This window comes from Juglans regia, chromosome 4 (assembly GCF_001411555.2).
Source record: "Juglans regia cultivar Chandler chromosome 4, Walnut 2.0, whole genome shotgun sequence".
Taxonomy (NCBI): Eukaryota; Viridiplantae; Streptophyta; class Magnoliopsida; order Fagales; family Juglandaceae; genus Juglans; species Juglans regia.
In genome coordinates this window covers 30,315,827-30,341,424 of record NC_049904.1, presented here as the reverse complement: position 1 = coordinate 30,341,424, position 25,598 = coordinate 30,315,827, and the positions used below count along the sequence as shown (strand labels likewise).

Sequence of the window (25,598 nt, the reverse complement as noted above, 5' to 3'; positions counted from 1 at the left end):
ATGCCTGGTTATTATAGCCAGCCATGCACCATATTTAGACTAACTTAGTATTGTTGCACAAATTTTGCGAAGCCAAACTGATCATGATCATCCATGCATGCGCTGCTCATCAAGCTCCATTAATATATATATATATATATATATAAATATGATAGATTACATAAATAATGTCAGTTTATAAGATTATTTTTATATAATTTCTTTATAACTGTATCACTCCTCAATATTATTAGGCGAGGGCAACGTCTCTCTCTCGTTCGCGCACAAAAATATTTGTGATTATAACGAACGTTCTATATTGAGCATAGTGGATGGTACATATGCATCAGAGAACACATAGAATATCACAAGCAAATGAATGTAAAAAAGTCAAATGGAATTATTCATTTAAGAATAATAGGGTGCCAGCTTATATACAAAGCGCTGTATAGCAGCTGGTACAGTACAATTAGGATCCATCAGATGATCAGATTGATATCGAGTTCAAAATATCCAGAACTGGCTTATCCCTCTCATCGTTATAAGTGGCAGCGGTTGGCAAGATACTGTGCGCTCAAGGTCTTTAATTGGCACTTTGCTCGGTATAACCCTATTCTTTGGGAAAACAATAGAAGCATATTCTACCCAATACAAGCTGCATGTTGAAGATGACTAGTTTCCACGCACTGATCGACAACTCATGACATATAAGCGTAATTATTGTTAAATGAGCTATGTGGTATATTAGCACAGTACTAGAGATATTCTCAAAATCCTCAGAGCCTTATACCGTTGAACGTGGATACAGATCTTATTATAATTTATCTACTTTTGAATGGAAAATCGACACATGGTGGAGGGTTTTAGATCACTCACAAAATGGCTGTCACATGCATGTTCTAGATCATGAGTCACAAAAATGGCTGTCACCTGATCAATGTTCTAGATGAGTCACAAAAAGTGCATTCAGAATCTCTCTCTCTCTCTCTCTCTCTGTAATCTCTCTCTGCTAGGCAGCCTTTCAGAATATCTCATTATGAGAAGAACATGTTTTTCTATGAACTTTCTATTAACGTATCTAACGTACAATAAGATCATCTGAATTGATAAATACCACGAACACATGATGTAAAAAGTGTACGGTAACGACAATAAAAGTAACCCATTTATGGCTCAACTTGAAATTAACAAATATTGGAAGAGATTTATACATAATTCTTCAGTTAGCGCACCAATATATATAATATATATATATATATATATGCTTACTCGCCTGATCTATTAATCTTTGAGCCCATGTTTAAGTACACAGATCACAAATGGTTTTTCCAAGGAAATATCTGCGTGCATATTGTATATTAAAAGTTTTCAATACTGTTGTTTGCATGCAAAAGGTTTTATAAATTAACCTAGCTAGGTCATGAGTATCTTTTCCTGTGACTGTTGTGGAGGCTAACAAACAGGACAAACAATTATAATTAATGTGACCATCTTGTTTATTATAAGTACTGGATCATCCGTTATCTTTAAATTATGAAAGGGAAATATTTATTTAAAAAAATATATATAATCATGATGATCAGAAGGATCATGAGATCCACTAGGCCGGAGCGAGAGGCGCATTATCTTTATTTAATAAGAAAAAAAAAGTTGATATAATTCGAAAATTTTAATTAATAATTATCCATTAACCAGTCGCATTATAAACCACTAGGGATCGATGGCGATAGTACTGCTGGGTCCAGTGGACTAAATACAGAAAATATGGTGGAGTAAGGAGAGTTCCCATGTTCAAGCGTTTATTATATCATATGTTGTTTCCTTAAATTAGGAACCTGATCTATGATGAAGTACTAACAATAAGCCTCGTATGAACCAACGCTAGCTAGCTAATAGATCATGGACTTCGTAAAAAGAAACAAACACGAAGAATGATTCATTTTATTATTGCTTTCTGTTTTTGGCTCAAAATGAATGTTTACTTTCCCAGCCGGCCAGTATGATCCACTACTACAGATCATCCACCCTTTTGCATGTCTAATAGTACTTCCCATCTTGGGGATCGGGCCACTATTCCTAATTCATTCGATGCTTGCTTAATTCCTGTTTTCAATGGAAGAATGATATTGGTTTTTGTACAGGTGTACGCATTTGGGAGCCGGCATCGTTTGTTTTGTTAGATGAGATTATAAAATGAATTAAAATTAAAATTAAAAGTTAGAATAAAATATTATTAAAATATTTTTTTAATATTATTTTTATTTTAAAATTTAAAAAAGTTTGAATTGAAATTTGAAAAAGTTAAAATTTTTATTATATTTTGTGTAGAAATTTAAAAGAATTATAATAATTAGATAAGGGGTAATGTTACGTACAGTCATAGAGTGCGTAAATGTCGTGCAATTATTTTGAAAATGTAAGGTCTACAATTAAAAAATTAATTTTATTTTCATGTGAATTTTATATTTATTTTTTTAAATGATTACGTGACACTTGTACACTCACAACTATAGAGAAATGATACTTGTAGTCGTGAGTGTGTAAACGCCGTGCAGTCATTTTAAAAAACATAAATAAATATGAAACCTACATGAAAAGAAATTTATTTTTTAATAATAGATTTTACTCTTATTTAAAACAACTGTATGACATTTACACATTCCACAACTGTATATAATATTACTCCAATAAATATCATTTCTTCGGAATATAAAAGACGTTATCTACACAGCACATGACTCCCTCTATACCCAATAAAGAAGATCGATGCCCTTGCTTCAATTATTGTTTTGCAGAAGATTGAGAATTGCCCATTTCAACTGCTCAATCATTGTAAAAGATGAACAGAGCTTGTGATATGATGCACAGATCTAGCGACCATGTCAACGTGTTCATATCCGCGCGTATATATTTTTATAAGAAATCTCTCTCTCTCTCTCTTCGAATTTTCACCTCTTGTTTTAAGTGGTCCATTGCCGGCCTAATGTTTTTAGGAAAAGACCAAGGAGTGATACAAGTCAAATAAAAAACCCCACCATGTTCTATCGAACAAAACGGAAAAGGTGTCTCTGATCGGTAAATGACAGTGACATATAAAGTGGAAGCTGGATGGAGCAGCATGCATGTTTATCGCAATCTACAGCGCTTAATATAAATAAAATACAGAACACTACTTAAACTCTGGACATTATTATTGTTAAATGGTGCAATGGAGACCTGTTATGGCCAAAGTGAAAAGAAGTGGACAAAATTATTGTGACAAAGAATTCCATTACCATAATCATAATATCATATATTAAATGGAGGTGGGGAGAGAGCACAGAGATCACCAGGGATAGAGGGAGGGAATACCATGTCAGTTTTCATATATAGTTTGTTGCAGAAAGGGGTAATGGATAGGTCGCCGCCAAGAAAGCGAGTCCACTTAAGAACCACTTCGCTTCATGGAATGGGATATTCTCCAATTACTAATTAACACATGAATCACAGAGAAGCTTTGGACTTGAATCGGAAGCATCAGAGAGAGAGAGAGAGAGAGAGAGAGAGAGAGAGAGAGAGAGCAAAACCCATAAAGATGGGTTAATTGGGGGGTCCCCAAATGACCTATAAACAAGCCCCACCTGTCCATAGGGCACTACTAATATCAATACATCGAGAGAGAGAGAGGAAACACTATTTTGGAGAATGACCCAAACTTGGTAGTGGGTTATAAAGGCTTTTGAACACAGCTGGCATTCATTGATTTGAGTTTTGTGGGAGTAGCCAACAAAAGCGCCAAACAGTATAAAGATTATCTTATTTATTTCCACACCATCACTTCTTATAAGATTGGTTCGATTTTATCATAGAGGAATGATGTTGATTCTTGAGGAAACCAACCATGATCTCTCAAATACCATTTCCTAGTTAGTATTTCAAATTCCGTAACATAAAGTTTCATCCTAAGCTATTTGGCCATACGATGTGTATTAATTAATTTGTACGCCAATGCGATTGCTTTCGGTAGGGAGGAGTTGGAGTGGATGGGACTTCCTAGATCTAGCCCTCTACTGTTGTTGGAGATGGACTGCTCTGTCACGTCTTTATCCATATATTATATATATATATATATATCCCACAAATTTATACGTGGCCACATGTACTTTTTAGTAGCATAAAACGTGTTGAAATCTGTTTTTCCAATTTCCATTCTGCATAATTAGCCCATCCACGAAAGTGTTTTTCTCCATCCATCCATCCATCCATCCATATCCATCTATTCATTTTTTCAGGTCTATTGAATTCCAGCTTTAGTCGAATCGACTGCAAAATGACAACGAGAAGTAACTCGTTTTGCATGCATGTTTGTCGACTCATATATTGCAATCATATATATGTTTTGGTTATTCAAACATGGCATAAAGTTTTATCTGAAAGCAAAAGAGAGTTAAAGATCATATGACCCCATGAATTATCAAACACTTTTATCGGTCTTGGGCTGGACTGAAATCCACAGGGCACACCCAAGCCGAAGAAAGACGATAAAAAGAGGTGAGAAGTAGCGATGGGAGCAATACTGTCTACTCTTAACATCTTTGTCACATTTGAGAGTATAATACTCAGCTTCCACTAGCAAAAAACATACAGATCTAACCAGTTGGGAGTAGCTAATTATGGAGTCTCAAGCACTTTCAACGACATAGCTTAAATACTGGAAAAAAATTATTTGAAATCAAGAGTCAATGGACACGTAAAGCACGACAGAGTAAATAATCGTATTTGCTCCAATACGCACCACAGACACATTCCTGCCATCCTAGAACCACTTTTCATGAGCATAGATTATTTGAGTTTGACAGATACAAGACATGAGGGTGTACCTCAAAACTCTAAGTTTCGATTTTGAGCCCATAAATTTCTGACTTTAAAAGGATTAAAATCAATGCAAAGTAGGTATGATCATTATGTAATGTGCAAAATGTGCCATTTAAAGGGATACAAGAAGATTTATTACACGAGGTTGCAACCACATTATATGCTTTAGGCTCCTAGAGTTAGGTAGAATCTAGGAGCAAATATGTAATTCTCTAAGACCTCGAAAACATCTCTGTTTTGGGAACAAAATTGATTGATTACACAAAAGGTTTAACGATTCGAACTGCTAACTACAAAAGATAAAGGGAAACACAAGTCCAACATCTGCCCAATTGGATGGTGGTTGGTTATCTGCTCGACTTGACATCCAAGATGTACATGGTCCCAATTAGAATGTGATCATGCTCATCATATAGCATCAAAAATTCAAAACACAGATGATATAAACATGGACATCCATTAATGTTGGTGTATATAGCCTCGGGCAAAACCTCTTAAGCAGCAACTGCAACTTTTTCTGGCTTCTTCCCGGAACCCTTTGAAGGCGTCCCAGTGACTATCTTTTCAGGTTTCTCAATTCCTTGAATATCAGTTATCCTTAATTTAGTCAGCTCCTGAGGATAACCATAGATAAAGAAAAATTACAACCATGATGTAAGCACAATGCACTTGTTCAGCCAATTTCATTTCAAAAACATACTTGGCGATGTCCTTTGGTGCGACGATAGTTCTTCCTTCTCTTTTTCTTAAAGATAATTACCTTTGCATCTAATGCCTGTGAGAAAGAGAAACATAAGAAAATAACTGAATGCCCAAGAAAAAAGAGATGCCATAACTTTCACCATGTTTCACAAAAGCTCTATGTTTTTATCAGAAGAAAATAAAGTTTAGAAAAGACAGAGATCTATATAAGATGGAGTCACATTAGTTATCTTATCTGCATGCGTTTTCCCTCTGCCATGCATTTTACGATTTTTCAACTAGCACCAGCACCTTCAGGTGGTCTTTTTAGAGGTCCTTAATCATATCCAAACCGTCAAAACCAGCATGCCCTCAATCTATCACTAGCTTGGGGTACATAGAAGATTGCCTGATTGGGTTCATTTTTCTTATTACTTCTATAATTCTCAGCAACCCTACTTATCGAAACATAATTTGCAGCAACCCATTAATCTAGATCGTTGGTCAAGGATTGCCTTTGTAAAGTTCAAAGAGTTGCCAGGGTCGACCCCAACCCTGTTCAATGTAATATATTTATCTGCGGTGTTGCGTATCATATAAAAGATCAGACCTTCAGTATTCTGGGGTATAACAAAATTAAATATCCAGTTTGGTATTATTTCCCTGAACCCAAATATAATTACTATTTCTGTTCTGAACTAAGCAACTCTCCACATCTAGAATTCCCCTCTTCCTCTGTAATTAATCTTGGAAGAGATGTCACCAATTGATTGAAAAGATTATGTGCACTTGAGAACACATTTGCACAATTACCATATACATGAGAGAGAGAGAGAGAGAGAGAGAGAGAGAGCAGTAACACTCACGTGCTCCTCAACAACTGCATGAACAGCTCCATTTGGTACAATGGGCCTGCCAATAATGGTCTGACTACTGGTGCCGAGCAAGAGGATCTTGTTCAAGATCAACTGCAACAAACAAAGACAAGGAAGAATTAATAAATTAATCAGCTAATTGAAATAAATAGATGTTTGAACTCCATGGAGAAAGTAAACTAGATAACTCTCCAGTAAACTACAGACAAGACAACAATAATTAAAACCAAAGGAATCATATATTAATTTCAGTTACACATCAAATTGGCTAGAGCATAAATTAACAAGGAAAATATAAATTAATTTTAATTGCTTTACAATCAAGTTTAACACTTTGACTTCACCTAAACTTTCATCAACAAGGCCTCAGTCCTATATCTGAGTTATACAAGCTCAATTGCATGAATTCCATTTTGCCACACAAATCTTTAACTTCCTTACAAAAAGGATAAATAACTGCAAAATGAAGTGAACATCATCCAGGCTGAGTTCAATGCCAATAACAAGTTCATCTTCTCAGTGTCTCATTTTCACCCAAACTGGCACTACATACAACTTCTTGCCAACATACATTCCTAATATTCCATCTTAAAATGCATTTTAGTCACCGTTTAACTGAGCACATTAATATTTTTGATAAGTAATGAGATTTCGTTAAATAGCACAAACTGGCCAGCCCAATTGATCACATTAATCTTAGCTGCTCAACATCCAAAATTAGTAAACATAAATGGTCTTCCACTTTTTTTGAAAGTTGCCCTTCAATCTCTCCCTCTTTAAAGGTAAACCAAGACCGGTAAATTTTTTTTTGATAAGTAATAGATTATGGTAATAAGAATAGGCATAGCCCAAGTACACAGAAGGTACACAAAAGTTAACACCTAGTTAGGAGGATGAAATAGAAACAAGCAAATCGTGAAAATTTAGGCCATTGAAATCTACAGCTTTAGCCCAAAGGAATAAAGTTTAAACAAAGAACAATCTAATCTCCTCCAATGAGCACTCCTTATCTTTAAAAGTCTGATCATTTTATTCCTTCCATAGGCACCATAGAATACATATAGGAGCCATCTTCTACACACACAGCTGTGAGTTGTGAAATACCACCCAGAACCTTCCAAGACCGGTAAATAAAACCAACTTCCTCTTTGAGTATTTTTTCTCATGAGAAAGAGCAAGTCATTCATGAAAAGAAGCTAAAAGCTATACGGAGGATTGAAGATATCTTCCCACGGAAAAAGGGGAAATATACATAGAAAGACAGAAACCTGTGTGGCATGAAACTCAGACAGGCCTCATTAGGATACAGAAACACTCTCAACTCATTTCATCATTACAATTTTTTTAAATTCTCATACAAAATATAATAAATAATTCAACTTTTTCAAATCCCAAAATAATAATAATATTAAAAATAATATTCTAACAATATTTTATTTATCTCATCTCATTATCCAAAAGGGCCCAAAAGTGCACTTTATTTAGCAACAAAATCTACTCTTTGAGTTGACTTATTAAAGAATCAAAGAACACTGATCTCACAATTGAGCCACTATATTTTAACATAAAATACTCGGTGGACAAAATAATTTTTTTCATTTGGAACGTATTGAAGAAAAGGAACAATCCACCCGATGAAGGCAAGGTTACAAGCATGAACCAAACTGTTCACGCGAGTTAATCACACAACAAGTGGATCAAGCCGTATGATATCCTATTGTGGCAAGTCCAGAAGCATGCTCGATATTTATGAGACTATGGCAAGTCCAGAAGACAACACACCCAATCATTCATCCCGAAACGCATCAACACGATATACAATGAGAAACACAATGTTCATTCCCTAACTTTTAAACGATATCTTTGAGCCCACCAATCAACAATGCATTACATATCATGCGATTTATACCCGACCACGTAAATACAAGAGAACCCACCTTGTCATTCACCTCGCAGAATTTCAATCTCTCGGTGAAGATGCAATCCCCGTTACTCACCTTGAACTGGTGCGATCCAATCTGCAGATACCGCATGGTAATCAGTACCCCATAAACACCCAATAAAAAACACCATCAAAATAATAATAAAATGGCGAAAACGAACCTGAACGACAGCGAAAATAGGCTCGTAGGGCTTGAAAACCCAGTCGGAGCGCTCGAGCGGGCCAACCACCTTGTAACCAATCGCCGCCGCCTCAGCCTCTCTGTCTTCCGCCGTGTACTCTGTTTTGAAATTCGATACCGATGCATTACCAACTTTCTCATCCTCGCTACTTTCGCACAGTTCCTCGTCATCGCCATCGTCATCGCCATCGTCATCGTCATCGTCATCGTCATCGTCATCGTCATCCTCGGCGTCCTCGTTTTCGCCTTCGGCCTCGGTGTCCCTGTTGGAAGAGAAATGCCGAGGGTGGGACCAATGGGAGCACCGAGTAGGTCCGATAGTGGTGTAATCGTGGGCCAATTTGGAAGTGATGGTTTTGAGCGATTGGCCGGTGAGGGGAAGCGGTGTTAGGAGGGAAGAGAGACTGCTGTTTGTGGAGAAGAGGGCCGAGGCGTAGCGGGTCAAAGCGAGAAGGCACCGCCTGTTCGCCATGGATACTCCTGGAGCTCGGTTCCAACACTCTGATAGGACTAGGGTTTTTGGCTAGACGGAGCCGGAGGGTTTTGAGGTGGCCCAGCTTTTCGTGGGTTTTGACATCTCTTAAAAGAGGCCCAACAGAAAGCCGAAGCCCACACTCAAATATGATAAATTGACATCTCTTTCACTTGCTATTTCCGCTCTGTATGTTGTTAATTGAGATAAGGTTGTAAATCGGTCGGATCTGGTTCGATCTATCACCCCTCTTCCGGACTAAACATCTTTAGGAATCAGATAGACCGATAGCTATCGGCTTGGTTAGTCCGTTCGATCCGGCCTACTTATATTTTTTATAGATATTTTTTAAATTAAGTGAATTATTAATGTGGATTATATAACTAACTCAATAAAAAAATATTTTATATGGTCAATGATAATAAATTAGAAAAAAATTAAATTCTTAACTTATATAATTACTATATAATTAGTTAATTGATAGAATATTAATTTGTTAATAACAAATTTAAAATTTTATATTTTTAATTGTAATAGGTTAGATGAAATTATATAATTAATTATACAATTATTATATAAATAATATATATAATATTTTTTTTAAACTCGGTTGGTCAGGTCTGGAGTGGGAAACCCCTGGACCGGGACTAGGCTGAAAAGTCTTGGTCCTCTATTTCAGGGATCGAGGCCAGTCCTTGGTCTGTCTGGTCCGGACTGAACCAACTGGTCTGATTGGTTTCTCCGATCCAGACCGACCAACTTTCACCCTTAATTGAATCAATGAGATGGTAGCCCAAGGTATGCGTATGTGGTGGAGCTTTAGAGGCAATTCACTCTCGTAGAGAGAAGATTGCCCCATCTCTTACTTTTATGGTTCCAGTCGCAATTTGTGTTTTTGGATTGTGTTCGTGTCATACCGATTATAGAAGTCAATCCAAACTTGTCCCGTTAAGTTAAATATGTCAAACGTTCAAAATTCAAACTCTAACCTGATTTATTTAGATAACGGATCGTATCGTGTCATGTCGTGTTATTTGTTTAATAATTAGTTAGAAATATGCTAACAATATACGACTCATTTAAATCTGTTTTATTGTAAGTGTATTGAACTAACACGTATGACCCATTCGACTTGATTAACATAGATTATAATCCCCGAAAAAAGTTAAAATTTATATTTAATAGTAACCACAATATCTTTAAAAAAATATAATGCTACTTACTAACAAAAAATATCAATATTTTTCAAATTTTAACATATAATAAAACCAATATTACAAACCCTATAATAACAAATATAAGCATAGATCCAAAATTACAATTCTAATAATAAAAATATAAGCATATATGGTATATCAATAATATAACTCAAAAATAATAAATTTGTAATTTTGAAATAAAATCTAAATGAATCACAACGGGTTGATTTCGGGTTAGGTAGATTGGCTCATTTATATATCGTGTCTTAACGGGTCAATCTATTAATATCAAATCCAAATTCACTACTTTCGTATCGTGTTTGTATTAGATTAATGGATCATGTCACATATTGTCACATCTATCTTAAAGATATTGTTATGCTCCAATACAATTGGATTACATTTTTCTTTGTAGAAAAATAAGTTTTCCCACCTTTGGCTCCTTTGAAATATGAATCGCAAAGTCGTTCATCTTGTTTATTGAAATATCGTTTTGTTTGTTATTTGCATTTTACCATAATTCAGAAAAAATAAATGTTAACACCAATTTATATCAAACTAAAAAAGTTTCTTAATTAATTTAAGAAAAATTATAATTACAGTCGTGAGTATGTAAGCGTCGTGCAATCATTTTGAAAAAAATCAATAAATATGAGATCCAAATGAAAATAAATAAATTTTTAATAGTGAATCACACTCTTTTTCAAAATAATTGTACGACGCTTGTGTATTCTACGACTGTATATAGCATTACTCTTAATTTAATGCTCAACTTTTCAACGCTACCTATTAAGTTGTTGAAGCTTCAAATCATCATCAATATGATATTTTCATCAAAGAGATATGGACACACATAGAAACGATACCCTCGTATTTGATAAGGAAAATGTTGTATATACTATCATTATCGTCTGGACAATTAGACATCCAACCCGTAATCGCAACGACCCAATTGCAAGAGCGGAGCTCTACCAACTGAGCTATATCCCCCCGAGCCCAGTGGAGCATGCATGAAGGAGTCAGATGCTTCTTCTATTCTTTTACTTGGCGCAGCTGGGCCATCCTGGACTTGAACCAGAGACCAATCATTTTATTTACAAAATCACGCACGTTGATATGTCAATTATTAAAAATAGTAAAAAATTTGAAATTTGAAAGTTGAAATTTAAATTAATAAAATATTAATAAAATGAAACTGTAACTCAATACATATCATATTAGAAATAAAATTATATGTATGTATAATATTACTCGAGAAAAGAATGAATCAAAGTGAAAAAAAGAAAGAAAGAAGAGAGCAGACAAGTAATTAGGAGGATGTCAACTAAGGTTCAACCACTCTATCCAACATCCATCTCCTAAGTGCGTGTTTTACGGCTTATACTTGTAGCTTAATGGCTTATAAATCAGTTCTACTATTAAAAAATTATTTATTACTTAGTAATTATGTGTTTAAAAGACTTTCAAACATGTTATATTTGTTTGAAAATAAATTAAAAAAATATTTTCACTGAGGTAGAAATGATAATCATTTGAGTTTTTTAAAAATTATGACCATATTCTTAAAATTTATAATTATCTTAAAGGTCTATGGATGTTTTCGCTCATTGATTGTATTTTTAAAATCTCAACTACATTTTAGATTATTTGAAAAAACACGTTTAAATAAAAAGCATCAAAATGATGTTTTTCTTCAAACGTACTTCTAAGTTTATTTGAGATTAAAAAGTATTTCAATATGTAGAATCCAAACAACTTAATTTGTAAGATTTCAAAATATATGAATAGCAGTAAAATAATTTAAGTTAAGATATTTTATTATGTATTGGGATACAAGAGAGAAAAAGTTTAATTAAGATATTATAAAGTTAAAAAACAATTTGAATATAATTTTTTAATATAATTTTTATTTTGAAGTTCATAAAAGTTATTTTAATTTTTGTGTTTTATTTTGAATTTTGTAAAAGTTATATTTGTTTTTGTGTTTAGATAATGATTAGGTATATAACGATTAGATAAAAAAGTTGAAAATTTGATATTTGGGTACTGAGTTGAGATTAGATAAAAATTTAGATAGTGAGTTGAGATGAGATGAAAGTTTAAAGTTAAATAAAATATTGTTAGAATATTATTTTTTAAAATTAGTATTATTTTAAGATTTGAAAAAACTGAATTCTTTATTGTACTTTGTTTGAAATTTGAAAAAATTGTAATAATTAGATCTGATGAGATGAGATTTTTTTTATATCTAAAGTTAGCCTAAAAAATATTTTGTATTTAACTGATTTTTGAGTATAAAATTATTACAAATTTTGATAATTTTGTATCTCTTCCACTTAGGCTTTGTTTGGTTACTTAACTCATCTCAACTCATTTCAACTCATAATTACAATTTTTTAAATTTCAATACAAAATATAATAAATAATTCAATTTTTTTAAATTCTAAAATAATATTAATATTAAAAAATAATATTCTAACAATATTTTATCATCTCAATTCAACTCAACTCAACTTATTTCAACATTCAAACACAACATTCACATGTTTCGAGTATGTAACCCAAGTTTGATATTGAGCACGTTTTCATTGCTCCAGCATGAAATTCAGAATAAGTTAAAAGATTGATAATGCTGTGCTGTGCTGCGCTGTGCTACGCTACAAAAGTAAAAAGTACCTAGGGATTGGGTAAAGTAACGTAAGTAAGAATATTCTTTAATATATTGCGCTGTGCTATGCAATATATATTTTTTTTAAATAAATGAGTAAGGATATAACAATACATTATATAATATATTGCATAATAATATTATAAAATGAAAATACTTTATAAAACAATATTATTTTTATAAGATGTTTTATAAAAATATTTCTTATTTAAAATATAATTATGTAAAATATTATAAAAAATATTATGCATAAATAATTTTTTAAAATAAATTTATCTCGCTCATCGGCCAAAATGGTACATGTTAAGAAGTGATATATGAATATATAATTATATTTTACAATGAGTATATTTATATAAAATAATGTTATTTTTATAAGTTTTGTTACTCATTATTTCCACACACTATATATCATATTTTTTTTATTTTATTTTTTTTTTATTATTCTTCTTTATCATTCATATACAACACATTTAGTAAGATTAAAAATAAAAAAATAAAAAAATTATGGTGTGTAAGATGATAAATATAATTTTTTTATTTTTATAAGTTATTTTCTAAAAATGCTCCTAATTTAAAATATACTCGTAGTAAAAATTGTAAAAAATATATTATGTCAATCATTTTCCCAAAAGGATTACATAAACTGGCTCAAGTTGACTTGCAAATGGTGCATATTTTTCTGTTCACTTCATGTATGTAGTGCCTATTTGGTTTTGAAGTACTTTAATAATTTTAAAAAAAATTGTTATATAAATAATATGTTTGATAAATTATAGAATAATGATATATACAAGTATCAATATTCAATTCTCTCACAGGCCTTTTTTTTTTTTAATAAGAAAATGTATCTTGCTAGGAAAAATTTAATTTTTCTAACTTGGGTAAATTCGGGCCGGCACCTGACTCGAGTTTGCTCAAGTACACCTAGGTATTCAGTCCGAAATTCTAATGAACAGTCCTACTCTAAATTCTAATCCCACCCACATCTTAAGTTTCAATAAAATGTTGTAAGAAATATTTTAATTTCAAATTGGTGGCCAGGTGAATGGTGAAATGTCTAAGAGCCCTTCTACTCACTATCCCTAAACTATACACTAAATTTGATTTTTTTTTTATTCTTTTATTTTTGCTAAACTAAATGAATTATTTTACTCATCATCTATATACTACATAATTGGTAAGAAAAAAATAAAAAAATCACATGTGATGTATGGTATATGAATGTCAGTAAAATTTTTCAATTTCTAATTTAAAAAAGATGTCCAGTCTATTCGCGGAGCACATATAAGTTTGGGTCTCTTGAAAAAATGAGAAGTACTCAAATTCATTTTTACAATTATATTTCAATAAAAATATTTTATAAAAATAATATTATTTTATCAATTTATTCCTATTTTAAAAATATGATTTGTGTGTAGAAATATGGTGCAAAGGGCGTGCGGTAGTTTGTCGCCCAACAAAGTTTCTGATTAGATATTGCATTTTTTTATTTTAAGCCCCGTTTGGATGTTGAGATGGTCTCATCTCATCTCAATATCTAAATACTATTCAAAATAAATACTTTTTAATTTTTAATTTTATTTTTTTCACCTAATCACTACATAATTATTACAACTTTTTCTCAAACAAAACACAAAAAATATTTCAACTATATATTTCAAATATCAAAATAAAAATATATTAAAAATATTATTCTAACAATATTTTAACTTTATAATATTTTTATTCAACTTTTACTCTCCTTTTCTCAAATTCTTATAAAACATCTTAACTCAAACTATTTAAATATTATTCATAAATCATTTTACTATTATTCACAGATTTCTTATCTTATGTCATCTCGTCTCAACATCCAAAGGAGGCCTAATATTCTCAAGCTAATGTGTAGAGTATATTCACATCACTTAAATAATAATATTTGATTTGAAATATTTAAATTTTAAAATTTATCTTTTAAATTAAATTATATTATGTAAAGACTTTATTACATTTTTTTTAGTTTTAGAAATCATGAAATTAAATTTGAGCCATCCGTTGCCTCTCATGTCCTTTCTCTTTTATCTCATTGCGTCGATTTGTACTGTGTTGTAAGAAGAAGTTCAAAAAATGGATGATAAAAAAATGATAAATTTGTTTTATATTTTTATTTTTTACAATTTCTTTTCGATAAAATTATTTTTAAACATAATAATATTCTCACAATTCTATTTTATAAAATTGTATTCCATCTAATTCAGAGTTATTAAAATAAAAGTTATCTCATCTCGATTTGGATCTCATCTCGATTTGGATATAAAAATCTTCCAACTCATTTCAATTCATCTAATCTAATTATTATAATTTTTTCAAATTCTCACATAAAATATAATAAAAATATAATTTTTTCAAATCACAAAACAATAATAATATTAAAAAATAATATTCTAACAATATTGTATTCAACTTTTAATTTTCTTTTCAACTGATCTCATCTCAACTTACTATCCAAACCTCCTATTATCTGTTGCTTTTGTGTTTATCTTCTGATTCATGCAATTGTGTTTGTGCATACAGCAGGTCTTATATTGTATTATCTTGCAAAAATAAAGAAGTAATAATTCAAGAGTAATGCAAGATTATAGAGAAACAGAGAGAGATCCGAGAGTTTCTAATTTGAATGAGATGACTCACACACAATTTCATTTACAAGGTAAGTATATATACACGTTGAAAAGCTTGAGTTAAGCCAGAAATAAAGCTATTCTATAACTGCTAATAAGTATACATTTAATACTATGAGTTGTACGATTTACATATTAAGAATTTGATATTGCAAAATCAGATTTGTGATGGGTTCACACCTTGGGCAATTTGATTCCTCAATGCCTTGCATGAGACAGGAGTCCCCTTCATGAAAAGTCAGCTCAGGACTATACAAAATAGGCTCACTCAAGCTTTCCTTAAAAAGCATCGGGGTTGTCTCTGTAGAAATCCTAGAAGAAAGTGTGTTTTTAGTTGACATCAAATTGGCCGTGCATTGTCAACATTAGGCAGACCAGTTTCCTGAAATTCTACAGTTGACTCAGTGTTGCTTTTTGGACCTTCATCCATGTCCTCTCTTCCCTTCCTCCATGACTGTCCCTCTCCTTTGTGCTGAAGGTCTTCTTCCCCATATTTCTTATTTGTGCTCTCACTATCCTTCATTGTTGGAGCTCGCATCCACACCCCATATTGCAGCTTACTGCCTCCAAGTGAGCTGACAGTGCAACCTTGCTTAGCATGCTTAATCACACCACACTTAAAACAGAAGATAGGAAGATGTTCATACTTCATAGGGACCTAGGTTTTCTTGCCTTCGAAAGATAAAAACACCCCCCCAAGGAGAGCTTCTGAAATATTAACCTCCACCTTTATACTCAAGAACTTCTCCCATCCAATGCCTCTGTCATCAACTTGGACAGTTATTACTCTACCAATATTTTCACCAATATGGACTCCAACCTCATATGTCATGCTTGCAAGTGGCATGTTATAAGCCTGCACCCAAAACTCTTCTTTATTAAAGGGTACTTCATTTATGGATCTGTTGCCTTCAAAAACTTGCAGACACAGCAGCCATCTGTCAAAGGACCAAGGTCTGCCACTAATAACTTGCAGCAGATCCTTCTCTTTGTTAAACTCGATCAAGAACTTATTATTCATGCTAACTTCTGAGAATTTAAAACAACTCTCACATCTCCATATCTTAGCCATTGTGGACTTAAAGGCTTCTCGGTTGACTGGTCTTTCTGCTATGATCATGGCCAGCAAACAAAACTTGCCATGTTGTGATGTTTTGGTAGTCACGTTTGTAGGTAAAACCATTTCCTCTTTTTCCTTCTCATTGAGACAAAGGCTTTTCCACTGTTTAATTGAATCCTCCTCCATTGTAACCTCTTCATACCAGCCAAGCTCGTTTAAGAGACTTAACTCTCCCTAGAGAGAAAAACCTCACCCTGCTGGGAGAGGACTCATGTAACATTTGTAAATATGTATGTTTATATAAAAGAATAAGAATAAAAAAATCACATATTGATATGTGTTGTGAAGATAATAAGTAGCATTTCACTATTAATTAAACAATTGAGGTGGAGGAGGTGAGGATCAAGGAATCTCTTAGAGAGGTTTGAATAGTGAGTTGAGATGAAATGAAATGAGATAAGATGAGATGAAAGTTGAATAAAATATTATTTTTTAATATTATTTTTATTTTGAGATTTGAAAAAAATGGGATTATTTATTGTATTTTATGTGAGAGTTTGAAAAATTTGTAATGATTAGATGAAATGAAATGAGATAAGTTGAGATACTTCTTGTATCCAAACAACTAAGTTAGGTTTGGTAGTGCGTTGAGATGAAATTTGAATAAATTATTATGAAATATTATTTTTTAATATTATTTTTGTTTTAAAATTTGAAACAATTGAATTGTTTATTATATTTTATATGAAAATTTTAAAAAATTGTAATAATTAGATAAAATGAGTTGAGATCAACTCTGAATTCAAACGGATAAAATCATCTAGGCCTAAAAGCTATCCTGGACTATACATCGTCTTCCCTCCTTTTCACGTGAAGTTGTAAACTAATTGTAAAATGGTAGTATAATCTGACAAATCTAATTACATAATAGAATCCAATTTAACTTGTTTACGACAGTAACTATAGAAGCAAGATCTAACTTAATGTTTACCGTTAATTAGCTGTTTGGACCGGCAAAGAATTCTCAAAACTTCTTATGGATTTATTTCCAAATATTACTCAGACATAGAGCACTTTTCGATTTAAAACTTTTATTACTTAATCACTATTTAAATACAAAAATCAATATAATTTTCACAAAGTTTAAAATAAAACACAAAAACTAATACAATTTTCACAAATTTTAAAACAAAAGTAATATTAAAAAATTATATTCAAACAATATTTTAATTTTATAATATTTTTATTCAATTTCATCTATCTCATTTCTCTAAATTCAATAAAACATCTTTACTCAAACCATTTTAGTAATATTCACAAAATTCTGAAATACTTTAGGGGATGCTTAAAGAATGAGATGAAATGAAAATTTTGTGAATTGTAGTAAAATAGTTTGAGTTAAGATGTTTTATTGAGGTTTTGGAAAATAGAGAAAAAATTGAATAAAAAATTGAATAAAATTAAAATATTGTTAGAATATAATTTTTTAATATAATTTTTGTTTTAAATTTTGAAAAAGTAACATTATTTTTTATATTTTTTTTGTAATTTTTGAAAATTTGTAATGATTAGGTAATGATTAGATGAAAATGTAAGGATTTGAGATTAAAAAAATATTTGTATTTGAGTGATATTTAATTAAAAAAATTATGAAAAATTTTGAGATAAGATAACAGATGTGTTTCCAAACAAGGCCTAAGACCTCATCTAGGCTTCAAGTTAAACACAAACTGTCTGAGGTTGTTTCGTAGGGCCATAGTTGTTTGCATCCAAACGTCTTATAAAGCACTTCACGGAATATTTCACTTCAACTACGTTTGGATGTTGAGGTGATCTTAAATTATCTGTAAATAATAGTAAATAAATAACGAATAATTTATGAATAGTTGTGAGATTATAGTCTGAGATGATCTGAGATCACTATACTAACCAAACATAGCCGAATCATAGTAACTGAGAAAGAGGCAATAATTCAAAGTGAAAGAAAGGAAAGTACTAGACTAATGAGAGACCAATATTGAAGATGCGCTCGTTTGGTTATACAGGCAAGTTGAAATGAGATGAAGAATTTATAAATAATAGTAGTAAAATGGTTTGAGTTAAGATAATTTGTTAATAATATTAAAATAGTTTGAGTAAGATGGTTTATGGAATTTTGGAAAATAAGAGAAAAAATTTGAATAAAAATATTATAAAGTTAAACTGATATTGTTAGAATATAATTTTTATTTTAGAATTTGAAAAAATTGAATTATTTTTTGTGTTTTATTTGGAAGTCTGAGAAAATTGTAATTATTAGATAATAATTAGATGAGAAAGTTGAAATTGAAAAATATTTTTATTTAAATGATATTTAGATGTTGAGATGGAGTGAGAAGAGATTGGTTGAGACCATTGAATACAAACGGAGCATTGCGATTGGCTTGACTGTAATAACACATCATCACCTGTGTGCAGTACTTGTGATTATAATTGGGTTTTACTACACAACCTCCACCACACTCCACACTCAATATTTTTTTAAATTTTTTAAATTTTAAATTTTTTTTTTGAGTTTATTCTATTTAAATTATTTCAATTTTTTTTATTCATTATTCATATAATAAATATTTAATAAAAGAAAAAAAATTAAAAATAATGTGAAGTGTGGAGTGTTAGGACTTGGGAGGTTGTGAAGATTTTTTTATTATAATTTTCTCCTCTTAAAAATCATGTCCATTCTAGCTCAACGTGTTTTTCATGGTTCACAAGTGAGGATCACCAGTACATGGTAATTATTGGAACGCCCCGCCCCACACCCCACCCCTCTTCTCTATAAAAGCATAGCAAGATTATTACTTGTATAAATTATCTGCATTGTTTGTTATTCCACATACGGTAAATGCAATCATGACTACGAAACTCCTCATGAGTGCATTTATCGTGGGAGACTGCCAGCTTTTTATTACTCCCTTTACAAGATCTCTTCCCCTTAGCCATTCCCTTCATCACACAATCTTTCGGCCTACTCGTATGAAAATACTGCAACTGAGGAAGCAGCTGGGAGTGATCAGATCTGGAACATCTGCCACGGCGGCTCAGTACACTGTAAACAGTCGGCCGCCGGTGAAAACTGATCATGTTGATCAGAAACTTGTGGCATTGAGCGTTACAGCTCTGGTCACTATTAGGAATAATGAGATGGGAAATCTCATGGAAATGATGCCTCGGTTAATGTTAAATGCTTCAAATCCCAAGCAGCTGGGAGGTGTTGTTCTTCAGCTTGTTAGCAGTACTCAAATCGATCCAAGTAATTATAAAGATCACTTCTTAATATGTTTTATTTATGTTTTTTTGTAAATTCCTGATGACTTTCTTACAACTCTCCCCAATAATATGAAGGAACGATGAAGCCAAAGATGAGCAAGGAAGCAATATTGGACTGGTCCATGAAAGCACTAACCGCAGGTGGTGAGACGAGTACTTACAGAATTGATTTCATGGTGGAGTCGGACTTCGGCGTGCCAGGAGCCATCACAGTGTGCAACAAATACCAGAAGGAATTCTTTTTGGAAAGCGTCGCCATTGAAGGAGTTGTTCATGAGCTTGTGTGCAACTCTTGGGTACAGCCTGAAAAGGTCTATGCCGGTAAAAGAATTTTCTTCTCCAATAAGGTAATTAACTATATATGGTCATGATGATTCACTGTTTCAGCGCTAGCTCTTGCTGTTGATCTTAACCAATTAATTAATTGCTTTGTTATTAAATAAGACGTACTTCCTGAGGGCTTTATTAATAAATCTGAGATAGCATCGTTTTGTGTGTAACTACTGGCTCTTCGATAGAAAAAAAAAAAAAAATGCTTGGTTTGTGAAAATTAAAATGATACTACCCTTGAGTTTTTTCTTAATATTTTATTTATTTAATAATTAAAGAAGTGATTATTAGTATATTAATTTTTTTTATTTTTTAAATATATTTAAACATGTTTAAAAAATATCTAAAATAAAAAACCAAAAAAAATAAAATAATACAATTTGTACCAAGACATATCAAGTAAGCAAATTCAGAACTCTTGTAAAAAAAATGATAGATATATAATTTTTTTTACAATCTTTTATATAATTATGTTTAAAAAAAATATTTTTATAAAATAATTTATAAAAATAACATTAATTTATATAAATATATTTATTTTAAAATATATTTATATAAAAATTTATTAAAAAAAAGTCTTCTATATATCGTTATTCCTCGCAAAAAAGGAAACAATTACTCTAAGTTGGCTAATATTTTAAAAAGTTTGATGAATTAAGATATGTTGAAATGATTTATAAATAATAATAAAATTTACGTGTTAAAATTTATATAAACACAATAACCTCTTCAGTTGGAATTTAGTGCAGATATGATGGGTCCCTCAAAGATTCTATATGTGTAACCAATTAACTATCACCATGCACGTTAATTATAAATTCTTTTCATGTCAACGACAATATTGACGGTAGTGCTTTCTTTTCAGGTGATTTTAGATAATATTAAATAATAATAATAATAATAATAATTTATAAATAGTAATAAATAATAATAAAATAATATGAGCTTATCACTAATTAGGTCATGTTTGAATTTAAAATTCCTTCTAACTCATCTCATCTCATTATTATAATTTTTTTAAATTTTTATATAAAATATAATAAATAATTTAATTTTTTTTTAAATTTCTAAATAATAATAATATTAAAAATAAGATTCTAATAATATTTTATTCAATTCCTCTAAAACCATCTCAACTTATTTTAACTCATCTCTAAATTTAAACGGGACTAAACATAGCCTAGCTAAGTGATAAAAGTATAATAAAAAGTGAAATTAATCACACTAGATATAGGATTTATGTAGTTTGATAATATGCATGTGTTTACGGAGTGGCAGAAAATTATATTTTAAATGATAAGCAAATATGATGGTCGTACAAATACAAAGTAATACTACAATAAATGGTAAATTCTAAAGTCATCGGGACATGTGAGAGCCCAACCTTCGTTAAAAATCCAACAAAAAAACCGTGACCGATCTTTATAGAGTTGGATAATCATACCAGATTGTCACATACACAATCAGGCTCGCACATAAAAGCCCAACAAAGATCTATATTCTACTGTACAATGATCATCATGTATGTTGCTTGAATGGTTGTTTAATTTTCCGTGCTGTTTATGCTGAAAATGGGGAAACTCATGAATATTTTACTTTTAAAGAAAAAGAAAAACCATTCATCTTCATTTTGGGGATGTGATTTACATGTGGCAGGCGTATTTGCCTTGGGAAACTCCAGCGGGACTCAAGGAGCTAAGAGATGAAGAACTGAGGGAACTTCAGGGTGATGGAAAAGGACTCAGGATACCTTCTAACAGAGTATACGACTACGACGTATACAACGACTTAGGCGATCCAGACCAGGGAATCGAATACGTGAGGCCAACCCTTGGAGGTCAAAAGAACCCTCATCCAAGACGTTGTCGTACTGGACGGCCTCCTACTGATACAGGTGAGTCTATCACTTAAAAAGTACGACAGATCATGCAATTAATCCTGGAAATTCATGTTCACTTCCTAATTGGGTTGTAGAATCTTTGACTTATTTTACAACAAGATCGATGATCTGTTGTAAGATTTGTGAAAATTTCTGAGAGTTCTCGTTCATGGATGTTTCATGAATGGCACAGATATAAATCAAGAGTCGCGACTGAATGCCTCCCAGTCTGTATACGTGCCGAGAGATGAAGCGCTGGAGAAGGGCAAAAGAGATGCTTTCAATCTGGGGAAGTTGAAGGGAATACTCCGGAATATAATCCCGTCCTTAACTGTCGCAGAGAGTGATGATGTTTTCAAAGGTTTTTCTGATCTTAACGGCCTCTACAAAGAGAGGACTCTCCATGAAATGAAGCCTCGAGATGGAAGTCGTGAGAAGAAGATCAAGCGTTCATTTCCAAAGATTTTAAGAAAGGTGCAAGATTCTGTAGAAGAATTCTTCAAGTTTGACCCTCCACAGATCATCTCCAGTAAGCATAATTTTAATTATAGTACTCCTTTTGTCACTATGACAACAAAACAAAAAGTGGTGTCCGTACTTACTTATATGCTCTTAGATAAAGATATAAGGAATAAGTTATCAGCATTCTTGCAATTGATTACAGGAACCTTAAAGAGGTTCTTGATATATGCTTGGAAGAAATTATATAGGGTATAGTTCCATTGCATGCTGTGACAAAATCCCAGAGCTCTAATGAGTAAATCTCATGGGTACTGGCAATGATGGGAATGCATGCATTACTACTCCATGAATTTCTTTACATTTGGGGAAGAGCTAGCATGCATATATATATATATATATGAGAAATGATACTTGCAATTGTGAGTGTGCAAGTGTTATGCAGTTATTTTAAAAAAAGTGAATAAATATGGGACCCACATGAAAAGAAATTAATTTTTTAATAGTAGACCTCACTCTTTTTCAAAGCGACTGTATGGTGTTTGCACATTCTATGACTGTACGTAACATTACTATATATATATATATGTACTGCTCTCCTTTTGAAGTGTAATTCCTCGAGGAATTACACTTCTTCCTATATATATATTAAGTAGTATTTATATATGTGAGAACCTTGATCTGGTTTCAGGGGATACATCTTGTTGGTTACGGGATGATGAATTTAGCCGTCAAGCTCTCGCAGGGATAAACCCTTTAAGCATAGAAATTCTCAAGGTAATTACAACTGCATGCAGCACAATGATAACGCCTTAAAAAAGGAAAAAACAGCAATGGTTATGACATAGGCTTTTCCCACTGAGACTATTTAATTTCTTCTCTCGAATGTACAAAACAATATATAGGATTTTCCACCTAAAAGCAAATTGGATCCCTCCGTCTACGGTGCACAAGAATCAGCACTCAGAGAAGAACATATTGAAGGCCATCTAAATGGGATGTCGGTACAACAGGTAACGATACGTACAAGAAATTATTATTTGTAGCACAAAAGAAATACATGAGTTCATTTTCTCAATACAGTTAACAACAAACACTTCTTCTTCTTTTTTATATCTGATCATCAACTTTTTAATATACTTTTTCAGGCAATGGAAGAGAATAAGTTGTTCATACTAGACTATCATGACATGTATCTCCCATTTCTCAACCAAATAAACAGTCTTGAAGACCGTAAAGCCTATGCAACTCGCACAATCTTCTTCTTAACCCCAATGGGAACATTAAAGCCGATAGCTATCGAGCTCAGCCTTCCAGCAGTGGATCCAAATTCTTCTCCAAATCAGGTCCTCACACCTCCTGTAGATGCTACCACACATTGGCTCTGGCAGCTTGGAAAAGCTCATGTCTGCTCCAACGATTCTGGTGTTCATCAACTTGTTCATCACTGGTATATATGCAGAAACCACCTAGCTCCCTATATGTCTATACAAGAATAATCTAAACCTGACCTTTGCCCGTGATGTCAAGAGATCAAATGATCCACTCACTTTCCTAACCAAGGAAAATTAATTGATTGCCAATGATTAAACAGGTTGCGCACCCATGCATGCATGGAACCATTAATAATAGCTGCTCACCGACAGCTGAGTGTGATGCACCCCATATACAAACTTTTGGATCCTCACATGCGATACACAATGAAGATAAACGCAATGGCCCGTGAAACTCTCATCAATGCCGGAGGTATCATCGAGACGAACTTCACAGCCGGCAAATATTGCATGCAGATTAGCTGTGCTGCCTACGGGAACTGGTGGCGCTTTGACAAAGAAAACCTTCCCGCAGATCTCATTAGAAGGTTTGGGATATGAACTGTTTAAATCCTTTGAATTACTGATTTCCTCTCTAAAGTTGATTGTCTTTAGATTTAACTCTTCCTCTCAATGTAGAGGAGTAGCGGTACCAGACCAAACTCAAGCACATGGCCTAAGACTACTCATTGAAGATTATCCTTATGCAACAGATGGGCTCCTCATATGGTCTGCCATTGAAGACTTGGTTCAGACTTATGTGGGTTACTACTACAAAGATGCAAATGCAGTCTGTTCAGATTTGGAGCTTCAAACTTGGTACAATGAGTCGATCAATGTGGGCCATGCTGATCTACGACATGCTAGTTGGTGGCCAAAACTCTCTACTCCTGATGATCTTACCTCCATAATCACCACAATAATCTGGCTCGCATCAGCTCAGCATGCAGCATTGAACTTTGGGCAGTACCCTTATGGTGGTTACGTCCCAACACGACCACCATTAATGCGACAACTCATACCAAAAGAGAATGATCCTGAGTACAAACTTTTTGTCTCGGATCCGCAGGGATATTTCTTATCCTCTTTGCCAAGTTGGAGTCAAACAACGAAATATATGGCTGTGATTGATATAATTTCATCACACTCACCTGACGAAGAATATATAGGAGTGAGGAAAGATTTATCGACCTGGTCGGGAGACACTGAGATCGTTGAGGCATTTTACAGATTTTCAATGGAGATAAGAAGAATTGAAAAGGAAATTGAGAAGAAAAACTCTGATATAAACCTTAGGAACAGATTTGGGGCAGGGATTTCACCATATGAGCTGCTCATGCCGAGCTCAGGGCCTGGGGTTACCTGCAGAGGAGTGCCAAATAGCATAACAGTGTGAATATTGAATAATTCAAATGTTTATAATAGTCCACTACTTTGGTTAATGATTACTTCACATGAAAATGATCGAAGTGTCTTCAAAAGTGGTCATGCAAGAATAAAGTGGACAAATATCATATATAGCTACGTAGAAAGTACGTACTACGTGTACACACACATATATATATATATATATATTATATACATACTGACAGTGGTTTAATGTGCAAAGCATGTTTGCTACATTTGCTTAACTGGAAGAAAAAATAAAATTTCTGAAAATAATGTGTTCAAACAACAAATAAAGTGTGGCTGCTCCTTATATACAACACATAATCTTAAATAATTGAATTAGTTGTT

General features: G+C 32.5%; 2 protein-coding genes across 2 annotated transcripts; one reads left to right on the top strand and one right to left on the bottom strand.

Annotated features, from left to right (window-relative positions):
- Positions 1-4,891: 4,891 nt before the first annotated feature.
- Positions 4,892-9,078, bottom strand: LOC109011511 (50S ribosomal protein L21, mitochondrial). The gene is made up of 5 exons (XM_018992754.2): positions 8,493-9,078; positions 8,327-8,407; positions 6,381-6,482; positions 5,534-5,608; positions 4,892-5,447 (listed from the first exon to the last, which is right to left on the bottom strand). Exons 1-5 carry the CDS (start codon positions 8,982-8,984, stop codon positions 5,328-5,330), a joined length of 870 nt encoding a protein of 289 aa, XP_018848299.2. The 5' UTR covers positions 8,985-9,078; the 3' UTR covers positions 4,892-5,327.
- Positions 9,079-19,476: 10,398 nt separating this feature from the next.
- Positions 19,477-25,391, top strand: LOC109011523 (linoleate 13S-lipoxygenase 3-1, chloroplastic-like). The gene is made up of 9 exons (XM_018992774.2): positions 19,477-19,863; positions 19,956-20,227; positions 21,867-22,104; positions 22,283-22,618; positions 23,240-23,325; positions 23,454-23,561; positions 23,697-23,998; positions 24,143-24,409; positions 24,501-25,391. Exons 1-9 carry the CDS (start codon positions 19,482-19,484, stop codon positions 25,255-25,257), a joined length of 2,748 nt encoding a protein of 915 aa, XP_018848319.2. The 5' UTR covers positions 19,477-19,481; the 3' UTR covers positions 25,258-25,391.
- The last annotated feature ends 207 nt before the right edge of the window (positions 25,392-25,598 follow it).

Excerpts from the sequence above, each read along its gene's own strand:
- LOC109011511 (XM_018992754.2), bottom strand. The coding sequence starts at position 8,984 with ATGGCGAACAGGCGGTGCCTTCTCGCTTTGACCCGCTACGCCTCGGCC. Across the intron at positions 6,483-8,326 it reads TCTGCGAGGTGAATGACAAG|TTGATCTTGAACAAGATCCT; the intron begins GTGGGTTCTCTT and ends TGTTTGTTGCAG. Across the intron at positions 5,448-5,533 it reads GCACCAAAGGACATCGCCAA|GAGCTGACTAAATTAAGGAT; the intron begins GTATGTTTTTGA and ends GGTTATCCTCAG.
- LOC109011523 (XM_018992774.2), top strand. The coding sequence starts at position 19,482 with ATGAGTGCATTTATCGTGGGAGACTGCCAGCTTTTTATTACTCCCTTT. Across the intron at positions 22,105-22,282 it reads ACGGCCTCCTACTGATACAG|ATATAAATCAAGAGTCGCGA; the intron begins GTGAGTCTATCA and ends TGAATGGCACAG. Across the intron at positions 23,562-23,696 it reads ATGGGATGTCGGTACAACAG|GCAATGGAAGAGAATAAGTT; the intron begins GTAACGATACGT and ends ATACTTTTTCAG.